Source organism: Centruroides sculpturatus, unplaced genomic scaffold (genome assembly GCF_000671375.1).
Source record: "Centruroides sculpturatus isolate CEXI.00-Female unplaced genomic scaffold, Cexi_2.0 scaffold57, whole genome shotgun sequence".
Classification (NCBI taxonomy): domain Eukaryota; kingdom Metazoa; phylum Arthropoda; class Arachnida; order Scorpiones; family Buthidae; genus Centruroides; species Centruroides sculpturatus.
In genome coordinates this window covers 213,873-227,063 of record NW_019384382.1, presented here as the reverse complement: position 1 = coordinate 227,063, position 13,191 = coordinate 213,873, and the positions used below count along the sequence as shown (strand labels likewise).

Here is a 13,191-nt window from a genome sequence, read left to right as displayed (position 1 = left end):
ATATTATTATAAACAATACTATCAAACATATTTATTATTAATAAAATAATTAAAATCAATTAACCATAACAATATTGATATATTGATATATATTTTTTAAAGTACTGTAAATAAATTTTATTAAAAATTAACAAAAAGTATGTATATTTTTAAATTTTCTTAATAAATCAATATTATAAATATAATGTATAAGTTTATTGAAGCAATATTTTCATTTTTTTTTTTGCTTTAGTATCTAAATTTATTCTTTTTATAGAAATTTAAACATCAATATTGATTATAGTATAGGAACTGCAGTTACACATGTCAGTTTCACAATGGTAGTTTTATGCATCAATATTTATACAAGTACACAGTAAGAAATAAACTATAAATAACTACTGTAGCAAAAAGATAAAGGAAAACAAAAATAACAATTTTGTTTTCATTTGAATTTCAAAATCTCTCATTAGAGAAAGATGTAAAAAGGAAAAATTTGCAGTATTTTTAATTTTTTTTCAACAAAAATAATTTTTGTTATTAAACATGATTTCAATTAAAATATAATATATTATTGTTACATTATAATTAAATTGAGGTAAAATGAAGATAATTCATTAATAAGTTATCTTCATTTTGCCTCAGTAAACGTTGGTAATCTTTTATTAATTGTAACTATAATCTCAATTAGAATTGATGCTAACAGAGTTTTTAAAAACTTTTTAAAATAATAAAGCAAGCATATATTTTTAAATTTAAAATGAGAAGTCTTTTTAGTTTCATTAAGTAAAATAAACTTATTTTTGTAAGTAGGTTTTCCTTATTGAGTACAAAAAGAATAACAAATTATCATACATGATTTATTCATTAGTATTTGTTGATAAAATTACTGAAAATTTTGATATTTCTGTTTTCTAAACTGTGAATAAAATATGAACTTTTCAAATGAAGAATTTAAATTATATTAATAATTAATGATCATAATTCACAAATTTTATGCATTTGTACTTAAAATAAAACTCATGACAATTCATAAAATTGATATCTTACAATTAAAATATTAGGAATTTTCATAACCAATTTACAGTTATTAAATATTTTTAGAGTTTTAGTTATTGTATGTAATCTTAAATTTTTTAAATAATCAGAATGCAATTTTATATTCCTAACAAAAATAAAATAAAACAAAGTTTACTGAGTGTAAGAAATTATAAAATAATTTTGTAATATTAAGCTCTTTCCAAAAACTCTTTCCTTTTTGGAAACAGTGTAATATTACAAAATTATTTCCAGAAACTGTTTTTGGAAAGAGTTTAACTTTTATTTAAATTTTACTGAAAATAGATCTTATTTAAATTAACCTGAAATTTAAGTATAATTAAATTTAAAAATATAAAATTTATAGAATGCAGTTATTTATAAGAAATAGAATTCTAAATAATATGCTCACATACAGTAATAATTCTATGTAACTAAGAATATTGTCTATAGTAGTATGGTTAAATCTTTTTATGTCCTAATATATTGGTTTATTGCAGAACAGCAGACAAAATGCAACATTTTTAAAAACTTGTTACCCTCAAATTTAAGTGTTATGTCTTTTTATTGTAATTAATAATTTGAAGATTATTTTTTAAATAAAATCTCATAACAGATTTTACACACAATTTTAAACTTTAGTAATGTGTTTCTTTAACGTAAATATTATTCACCAGGGAAATTATGCAACCTGTTGTGGATTTTCTTAACCATATTTTAAAACTATTTGTATTTTTTATGTAATCCTGTAATATATCTATGTTAAATGGAAAATATCTTGATTTAAATGATTTAAAGTTTATATGAAAGGTATGAGAATGCATGAATTTTATAACTTAAAGAACTTTGTCTCAATCTGATTTAAAAAATGTAATAAAAGTATTTAAACTCAAATATAAGTTAAACTTAAAAATTATTTTATCCTACCATAGAAATATTGAGAAACTTTTTTTCTTAAAATTGTTGTTAAAAATAGCAAAATCAAGACAAAATGAAACTTCTTATGGTGATTAGTTCAATATATATTATGATAAACATTTTTGGGCTGCAATTTAAAAAAATTGTAGACATATAAATTCCCACTGTCGTCAGTTTGTCTTTCCTTAATCTCGAGAACGGAGTTAGATAGTTAAAATCCAAGATGAAATGTGGAAACCTTAAGGGCAGGAGGTCCCAATTAACTATATATGAACTTCCAATGCAAACTGAAAGTCACATTATTTCTATTCAAAACTTTTTCCCTGAAAGCAGTTAATAGATGACTAACACGACTCTATTGTTAAAGGAAAAGTATGATGTACAGGGGCAATCCACTATTGAGGTGGAGAGCATATATTTTAAATTAAATAAATTAAAAATATGATTAAAAATTGCAGCCCTGCATTGTGATGATGTTACAATAAATAATGTCGATGTCTAATAATTGCTCATTACAAATTTTTTATTTTCAAAATTGATTTGAAATTAGAAGTAGAATTTTAATGTATTGTATATTATTATTTTGTCAGGAAAAATTCTGAAATTTTCATGAATTTGAAAAAGAAAGCAAAACTTAAAATATTTGGTATGAATTATATTTTTTTTATATTGTTATTGTTATCTTTGAATCAATCATTTTTAATTCTTTAATCTATAGATTAAAGAAATAAAAATGTGTTTTTTTTAATCTATTGATTAAAACAAACACATAATTTGTTGAATGTAGTATATAATGAATTTAATGATCACTTCAGCATGTTATAGTATAAGGTTATACATTGATACATTTTATGTACTTTTAACATATTGGAAAATTATAACATTTCAAATCAAAAAGAAATGTTTTATTGGAGTAGGATATTTAACTCGAATATCCAAGTGCTTTCAGACTTTTTTGCTCAGTCCTCAGGGATTAAAATTCTGTTGTTTCTAAATTATCCAAAAAACTTTCTTATAAGTTTGAACCAAAAACTATTGAACATGTTTTATCTGATATTTGTGTTAAATATTGTACCCTAATAANTAGATCACAAATTTTATGCATTTGTACTTAAAATAAAACTCATGACAATTCATAAAATTGATATCTTACAATTAAAATATTAGGAATTTTCATAACCAATTTACAGTTATTAAATATTTTTAGAGTTTTAGTTATTGTATGTAATCTTAAATTTTTTAAATAATCAGAATGCAATTTTATATTCCTAACAAAAATAAAATAAAACAAAGTTTACTGAGTGTAAGAAATTATAAAATAATTTTGTAATATTAAGCTCTTTCCAAAAACTCTTTCCTTTTTGGAAACAGTGTAATATTACAAAATTATTTCCAGAAACTGTTTTTGGAAAGAGTTTAACTTTTATTTAAATTTTACTGAAAATAGATCTTATTTAAATTAACCTGAAATTTAAGTATAATTAAATTTAAAAATATAAAATTTATAGAATGCAGTTATTTATAAGAAATAGAATTCTAAATAATATGCTCACATACAGTAATAATTCTATGTAACTAAGAATATTGTCTATAGTAGTATGGTTAAATCTTTTTATGTCCTAATATATTGGTTTATTGCAGAACAGCAGACAAAATGCAACATTTTTAAAAACTTGTTACCCTCAAATTTAAGTGTTATGTCTTTTTATTGTAATTAATAATTTGAAGATTATTTTTTAAATAAAATCTCATAACAGATTTTACACACAATTTTAAACTTTAGTAATGTGTTTCTTTAACGTAAATATTATTCACCAGGGAAATTATGCAACCTGTTGTGGATTTTCTTAACCATATTTTAAAACTATTTGTATTTTTTATGTAATCCTGTAATATATCTATGTTAAATGGAAAATATCTTGATTTAAATGATTTAAAGTTTATATGAAAGGTATGAGAATGCATGAATTTTATAACTTAAAGAACTTTGTCTCAATCTGATTTAAAAAATGTAATAAAAGTATTTAAACTCAAATATAAGTTAAACTTAAAAATTATTTTATCCTACCATAGAAATATTGAGAAACTTTTTTTCTTAAAATTGTTGTTAAAAATAGCAAAATCAAGACAAAATGAAACTTCTTATGGTGATTAGTTCAATATATATTATGATAAACATTTTTGGGCTGCAATTTAAAAAAATTGTAGACATATAAATTCCCACTGTCGTCAGTTTGTCTTTCCTTAATCTCGAGAACGGAGTTAGATAGTTAAAATCCAAGATGAAATGTGGAAACCTTAAGGGCAGGAGGTCCCAATTAACTATATATGAACTTCCAATGCAAACTGAAAGTCACATTATTTCTATTCAAAACTTTTTCCCTGAAAGCAGTTAATAGATGACTAACACGACTCTATTGTTAAAGGAAAAGTATGATGTACAGGGGCAATCCACTATTGAGGTGGAGAGCATATATTTTAAATTAAATAAATTAAAAATATGATTAAAAATTGCAGCCCTGCATTGTGATGATGTTACAATAAATAATGTCGATGTCTAATAATTGCTCATTACAAATTTTTTATTTTCAAAATTGATTTGAAATTAGAAGTAGAATTTTAATGTATTGTATATTATTATTTTGTCAGGAAAAATTCTGAAATTTTCATGAATTTGAAAAAGAAAGCAAAACTTAAAATATTTGGTATGAATTATATTTTTTTTATATTGTTATTGTTATCTTTGAATCAATCATTTTTAATTCTTTAATCTATAGATTAAAGAAATAAAAATGTGTTTTTTTTTTAATCTATTGATTAAAACAAACACATAATTTGTTGAATGTAGTATATAATGAATTTAATGATCACTTCAGCATGTTATAGTATAAGGTTATACATTGATACATTTTATGTACTTTTAACATATTGGAAAATTATAACATTTCAAATCAAAAAGAAATGTTTTATTGGAGTAGGATATTTAACTCGAATATCCAAGTGCTTTCAGACTTTTTTGCTCAGTCCTCAGGGATTAAAATTCTGTTGTTTCTAAATTATCCAAAAAACTTTCTTATAAGTTTGAACCAAAAACTATTGAACATGTTTTATCTGATATTTGTGTTAAATATTGTACCCTAATAAAGAAGTTGTTTCTGATTTATTATTAAAGACTTTTGGAGTGTTAATGAATTTATATAACACTTGTGATTTAATATGTTTACCAGGAACGACATTTGTAATTAATAGGATATAAAGTGTGATTTATTCCAAAATCTGTAGCTATTTGTGGCCTACAAAAATTTTTTGTGGGTTTTTTTTTTCTACAATTTTATCTAAAGATAATATAGTAGTGATTGTTAAAAAAATCAAAGTATGGAGGTTATTGAAACATATGATTATTGTTTAAAGAGAATAAAGCTTGAAAGTTTAGAGACACTTCAGACTTTTGAAGAGATTGATGCTAGAAGTGATGAAATTCATCATATCTGTTCTGATATCAATAAAAGTGCTGTTTTACATTAGTATTGATACATTTATGATTGTTATTACTTCAAGTTGACTGAGATTAGTGAATTTATTTGAATATGTTACAGATATATGTAGTATAATATAGTAGAGTTTAATTTATTTATTCAAAGTTAAAATGAGATAAATATTTAGGGAATAAATAATTAAGTTGAAGATACAGGTTCATCTTGGTTAGGATAATGAATGTAAATTCAATTTACAATAACATAAAGGAATTATGTTTGTTTATATTCTTTGAAATCTGCAAGCATTATTAGATCAATGTGAGAGCAGAATTCAAAATAAAAGGTTCACAAAATATACAAATTCAGTTATTTTAAATTGAATTTTATTGCAGTGTAGACTAAGCATCTGAATTGAAAATTGCCTTTATGCTAATGTAGTAATTTGAGTTCAGTGGAATTTAAGCAAGCTATCATTGAACTCAGTATGTAGATGTTGAACCATTTTCCAGAAATAAATGAATGAAAATTGAATTTAAAAAATTTATTTTTATTCTTTTTATAAAATATTAAACTTTTTATATCACAATTTGATATAAATGTTTGTAAATTTTTATTTTGTCAATATTTACTCTCTTTATATAGATAAGTTTACTTTATATTGTCAAAGTATTTTCAGTTCTAATAAACCTTTTTAATATTTGTTAAATTGGTAAANTCCTGTACAGGTGTGATACCACACACACTACACAAAAGCCTGGGAACATTAGAATTGAGTAGAAATACATACATAACACTACAGAAGGCCACTATATTGAATACATGCCACATTGTTAGGAAATTCCTGAATACAGACACTGACACACTTCTTTAATTTCAGTTTTGTTTTGGTTGCTATGCCTTGACTTTGGTCCGGCATAGTACACAGCCACCGGTGTGAACCGAGTATAACTCACAAAACCCAACATAATAATAATACGAAAAGGACAATATTAATAGAAATGCAATGTTCTCCAATCAAGCGGGGAAGACTGCCACTTAATCGAATTGAAGAAATAATAATAATAATAATAATTTAAATGTTATATTTTTTAATTTTTAAATACTTATATAGGTCTATAACAATATTTAATATTTTATATTAAACTCTTTTGAATGGTTTTCTATTATTATGAACATTTTTTTATAATTAATAAAATTTCAAAATTTATATTATCCGCAATTTTTAAAAAATTGTTTATTTTTATTAGCCACTTATTTTAAAGAATAATATTGGTATCTCATTTTTTAATTAAAGACTCTAATTAGTTTGCAAAGAAACAAACACAGTTTTTTGTTATGTACATATGTATGTATGTGCACTCATTATTAATAAGATTGTTTTTTCAATAATAATTTTGATTTTTTAATATATTAATAATAATGTATGGTTGTGTTTATTTTTAAATAAGTTTTTTATCCACTTTTTTTCTCTTTTGTAAATATTCATTGTTCAGACTGTTAATTTTCAAATTGATCTATTTTGACTAAATGATAAAGTTTTAATATATATTCAGTCTATTATAAAAATTTACCTAATTATCATTATAAGTATAATGATAATAAATCAAGTAAATAACTGTAAATTTGATATTTTTAACAATGAAAAAAATTCAAAAATGATTGTTTTTGCTAGTAAGTATATGTAAATTTATATAATTATTATTATTTATCAATTAAGATTGTTGTTTTAAATATAATGTTTGATATTTTTAGCATACTGTATATATTTTAGTTAAATATTTAGTTTAAATATTCTAATAATTTACCATCATTTGTATTCAAGTAATTATTTTAAGAAAATGATCATATCTGTTTGCTTTCTACAACTACAGGAATGATCATAAAAAATTATCTTTATTAAGCAAAATAAATATAACTTTTTTTTAAGGATTATGGTTGAATAAATGTCAAACTTGAATTGCTTTTACAAGTTGATTAATTACTGAAAAGTTTTAAAAACTGTTGCTAATTTTTTTAAATTATAATCATAAAACATATTGATTTTTTGACTGAATTCTATATGTAATAACTTAAGAATTAAATGAGTATGTAGCAGCTGGCTGTGACATTTGTTGTTAACTTTGTACAAGTTTTGGTTTTTATCTAACTTGTAAGAAATTTTAATTTTGATAAACCTGCATTCTGCAAGAGGAAACAGCTGAAAACTTTGATAATTGAAAGTTGTAATACAATTATTTTTTAAAATAAACTTCCTTTCTTACCAAAGGAAGTTTATAATAGTTTCAAGAATATTTCAATTTGAATTATTTGTTTTATTTAAATTCTAAAATACTCACATTTTTAAATATATATGTTAAAGTTTTAATTATTAAAATAAAAATTTAAGAAGCACACATTACATAAAATTATATATTTTAATGTAATATTTAAAGTTTTAAAACTAGAAGTTTTTAACAGGAATGTTTGTTATTTTGATCATTAGAATATAGGATCATCAATTAAGACAGCTGTTAATTCAACTTTAATGTTTAGAATTTAAAATTAGTGATATATAAAAATTTATTACTTTTTTGTGCTTTTTAAAGTATAGGAGTAAGTTTAAATGAAGTAAGTGTGTAAAGGAATATACAGGAAATATATAAAATAATAAATGTTTAAGGGTATACAATAATAATAATGAATTTAGTTTAGGAAATTCACTAGATTTAACATAAGTACAGTACATTAATGTTTAAATTAGAACTTCAAATGAATTTTCTATAATAGGCTTAAAGCAAACTTTTATTCTTTGTTTTCTCTGAGTTTTTTAAACATTTATTTGTTAGTTAGTGTAGAAGTGAACATTACAGCAATTTTGGTCACAAGTATCAGAACACTGTTACTAATGAATGTTGTTATAAGAATAGGTATTGTCATTGGAAACATTAGTCATTAAATTACACATGAGGGTAAAATCCCTCATTACTAATTTGAAAAATTGCAAAGATTTTTCCCCACGATTTTCCTATATTTTATCTATGATGAACTCTCTGGCAGTTGAGAAACGAAAACTTTTCACGAATTACAAAATTGGATATTTTGTAAATTAGTATTTTTATGTCAACTGCAAAACATTCGATTTTATTGCCAATAATTATTTTAATTTACTGTATAACCCGAGATAAATTAAATGTTTTCAGCGCTCATTGTATTTACACATTTACACACCTCGTTTAACAATTCTGATAAAGTTGCGTGTTGTTCACTAGAAGTTCTAACTCAAAAATTCGTATAATCTGAGAGGTACTATATTACGTAATATAATAAATCATTCTCCAGAATAATTCAGTTACAGATGAGAATTTTATGCTATTTTCGGAAAGTAGTAGTAATTTTCTTTTTAACCTAATTTTATTCACCTATTGAAATATTTGTGGGTTGTTTTTCATTTTCTGTTTGAATAATTACCAAAATTATCATTTTCCTGTCCGTAATGATTGGGATCCGGATATTAAATCACGTTCTATTTACACAAATCAATATTTACAGCACGCATTTTCTTTGGAATTTTAAGATATAATTTATTTATTACAATTTATTTGTGAACTTAGATTCTCTAATTTATAATTTAAATAGAAAACTGTTCATATATATTACTTCAAAGACATGAATTGTGTTTATCCATACCGACAACTCAAATTGCATCAGTTGTCATTCTTGAGTAAACATAACTAAATTAATGCCGTATTGCGTTTTTATTTACCAAAGAAAGATTTTTATACGTTTGCATAAATACATTAGATTATATATTTTCTAATATTCACAATTTAAGACTGCTAATGGAAGAATTTCACACAATAATAATGAAGAAAATTTTCAAAAACAATAATCGTAAGAAAGAGAAACGGTCTTTTATTAATTATTATATTGCATAATTATGAAGGTAGAAGAGTTTTTTTTAAATAATAAACTGCAAACATAAGTGTTTTATGCCGTTAGGGTAACTTTTACGATCTCAATTTATATGTATAACTTTTAGACATCAATCTACAGTAAACTAATTGATTAAAACATTCCATAAGAAACGTAGTGCATATGTATAAAAAAAAATTGAATTTCTTGTGTCATGATACAATTAATCTTAAACCAGTTTAGTAAAGCGACACTAGCTGCTCCATTAAAGCAAATCTACAAGTTTTCTGCATATCTGTACTTGTATTTTTTATTTTTTCATTATTTCTTCTCTCTTTCTTTGCAGGCCTCTAAAAATGGAACTCCAGTCGCTCCGCAGGCGCGGCGCGCTACGCCAGGGACTCGACACTAGCAGGTGTTGCGCCCGCTGCACAAGTGAACTAGGCCGTCTGATCAACCGCGGTGCACTGTGTGCCGTCTGTCGCAAGAAGGTCTGTAAGGCATGCAGGCAGTATGGCGACGTCGACAAGCAGTGGGTGTGCGTTGTCTGTCGAAAACAAATGTAAGTAACAATTTTAGATCAATACCCGGTGGGCTTACGGAACAAAACATATTATAATAAAATAAACGGAGACGTGGCTAAAATTGCCGTCTTCATTCCTGAACGCGTGGTCTCGACTTATCAAAGAATATTTATATATTTATTTATTTTTATTTAATTAAAAAAATCATCATCTTCCTTTGATGATTTTTAAACACTAGGGGGCGTAATAAAAACATCATCGAGTGTGACGTAGAAACTAGTGTACTATTGTTGTCTAGTTTCTTATTACACTAAAGTGAACGATTAAATTGTCAGATTTGTTATGTCGATCGATTAAATAATCCGGTTTCATTTCTCGAACGAATGGTATTATCAATATTATAGTTATGATTGATTGGAATTTTGGAGAGAGAGTTCGCATCGTCTGCTTTACCTGTTTATCGATCTTTGTACCTGTTGAATCCGTCATTCACTCCAGAAAACAAAACCTTCGATATATATATATAAAATATTGAAACCGAACAAGTTTTTTAAATGTCTTACAACAGTTTATCGATAATCGATTATTTTTATGACTTAATGACTAAACTGTTCAAACTGCGTTTTAAGATAATTTAAAGGTTGACTTTATTATAACAATTCGATCATTTCAAGAAGTATTTTATGTTTAAATTCGATTGATAAAAGACAAAACAAATTCTACATATCCGTTTTCTTAAATTTTGGTTTAATGAGAAATTATTTTTCTTTTTATTAGAAAGCATTAGTCGATTTTTCTTTCATTTGAGACCGGCTTAAATTTTGTAAAAACAGAATTATACAGTATTTGTTAACGACGATTTTGTTATGGTGATATCCAAAACCGAAAAAGCTAGAACTTTAGTTTAGGGCCTCTAGTAGCGTGTAGAGAAAGGGCGCTCTTATATTTTACAGCGCAGGACGGTAAGTCTAATCCGGCTCTGGTGATGTCGGTGAACTATCCAGAATGATCTTATATTAATCTAGATACGGGATAAGTCTATAAAACGAATTGAAATTAATAAATTTTATTGTAAAAATATAATAAATTTTTTTCAAGAAGTCATTACTCTTAAATGCGAATCTTATTACGTTAAAAATAAATAAAATGAAATCCGAAACAATTTCCTTTGTTTTTAAACTTTCCTCTGTACAGTTGCGTTACTTAATCGTTACTAAAACTAAAGTTAAAACGATTTTTTATTTAAAAGTTGAATAAAAAATCGTTTAAAATTATTAATTAATTAATTATATCGAGTTTTGCAAAGCCTTTCTTTCCATGAATTGGGCTCTATTGTAATGATGATCCGATGGATACAATTTTAGCACATTATCGGATTATTTCTAATAAGTATGATTCATAAAATATTTAAAATTTGGCAGAAATATCTTAATTCTTACAGTAATTTTTATTAAGGGTGTACTAGCATAATTGTAACTTATCCGTTGCAGTACACGTTTTAAATCGTTAATTATAAATTTTTGATAATGTGTAGTGACGTTTTAAAAATTCATATTTTATATTTGAATTTCGTGTTTAAAAGCCGGAAAAAGTTTTTTTCACCTTCAATTATCGTAGCGGTTTCGATTACTTAATAGGAAACCATTACTTAATTAAATATTGAAAATGTAATCGCACTATTTCGTTTATGGAGTTATGCCTAATTGTAAGTTTTCGCCATAAAATAATTTCATTTCGGACAAATAACCCATTGTTTTGTTCGGTTGAGTGGGTAAGTCGATACCTAGAAGGCGACATTATGACGGAAAATTAAATAGGGATTAAAGATGATGAGATTGCCATTTATGAATTACATTTTTCGACGGAAAAATATCAAGCTTAAGGCATTTTGTAAAGGTTAAGATTAAATTGTTTGTTAATTAGAAAATCATCTTATTTGGGTTATTTTACTTCCTAGCTGATTTCATTAGCTAGAAACAAGTTTCGTTTGTGGACAGTTTTTTTTTTTGTTTTTAATGCGTAGAATGTTGGGAGAAAATATATTACGGGGATTCGTAATTAGAATCAGTTTTTGTGGATTAGAGAAAAAATTATTTTTCGAAAAATTTCTGGAGCGAATAGTAAATATTTGCATTTTACTGGAAAATAAATTAAGACCGATTTCAATGAAAGGTTGGTTATTTACTTAAGACGAAAAAAATTTCGGTGGTGCTGTCAATTTGATTCGTACATACTTTTTTCCTCCCTCGGATTCATAAAAAGGGAATTTAAAGCTGCTTCGGGAGAATGGATGCAAGAATTCTGTCGTCGATCGAGTAAAAGAAGAGTGCGACGCGCTCCCGCCGGTGACTTGTTACTCAGGGCAATCCTCGAAGCACGTCAAAAAGGTAAGTCTTACGACGATTGCTTTTATTGAAGATTTGTTTATAGGAAATAATCTCTTACCGAGGATTCCAAACAGGTTCTATAAATAGAGATCGCCATCGAGTTAGAAACGCAGTCAACTTAAAATCGGCTGATCTCGAAGAAGCAAAAGTTGGAGAACCCGTTCGGGATCAGGAGGCAGACGGAAAGAAACAATCGGAATTGCCTTTCACCATCGACATCCGCAAACAATTCAAGAAATTGGAACTACTGCCGTTAGACGGCAGATTGTTTGGTAATTTGAAGCGATCCGAATCGCAGCCGGCCCTAGATGAAAAGACTCGATTCCTGCCGGTAAACGAGATTACGAGCCACTGGAAGGGTGCGGATAGCAACCTGGTTCAGGAAATCAGACGTCGCTTCGGGCATAACGAACCGGAATCGGAGCCGGTGGAGCTGATTCCCGAGTCCGCGCGTTTAAAGAAAATCAGTAGGTCGGTCGAGACGTTAGCGGAAATCAGCAGGAATTATCATTCGGAAGAGATGGAGAAGACGAACCTTATCAGGAAACTATCGAAACCAGAAAGCGGTAGCTCGTCCAGTTCAGTGTCGCCCGACGGCGCTCGCAAAGCGTCGCGTCGACGCAATAGTCCGCACGCCAGATCTTGCTCGGCCAGTAGCGAGGTCGAGGAAAGATGGTGCGGATCTCCCACTGCCTCTTCGACCACTAAACGCAGTCCCACGCTTAAAGAGAAATCGGGAGGAGATACGGATTCAGCTTATTCGACGTCACCCAGGGCGACTCATCTGAAACCCGTTGACGTACGACCCGCCAGCGGTTCCACCTCGAGTATCAGCGAATCGGAAGTGGAGAAATCGACCGGGGTCATATTCAGAAAGGTCACTCTAAAGAAGAGAAAGTCGAACGAAGAAGAGAGGGAAAGGGCGCACAGCGGTAAGTTTTTGCTACGCGCTTTATAAATGTAACTCTTGCTCGCGAT

At 26.6% G+C, this 13,191-nt stretch overlaps 1 protein-coding gene across 3 annotated transcripts in view; it reads left to right on the top strand.

Annotated features, from left to right (window-relative positions):
- The window catches only part of LOC111617926, a 46,052-nt gene that overhangs the window by 21,312 nt on the left and 11,549 nt on the right, over positions 1-13,191 (top strand). For all 3 annotated transcript variants that reach the window (XM_023359294.1, XM_023359293.1, XM_023359295.1), the window contains 3 exons: positions 9,649-9,864; positions 12,089-12,213; positions 12,288-13,145. In XM_023359294.1, coding sequence (XP_023215062.1) covers positions 9,649-9,864; positions 12,089-12,213; positions 12,288-13,145 — 1,199 coding nt within the window. The remainder of the gene's footprint in view (positions 1-9,648; positions 9,865-12,088; positions 12,214-12,287; positions 13,146-13,191) is intronic.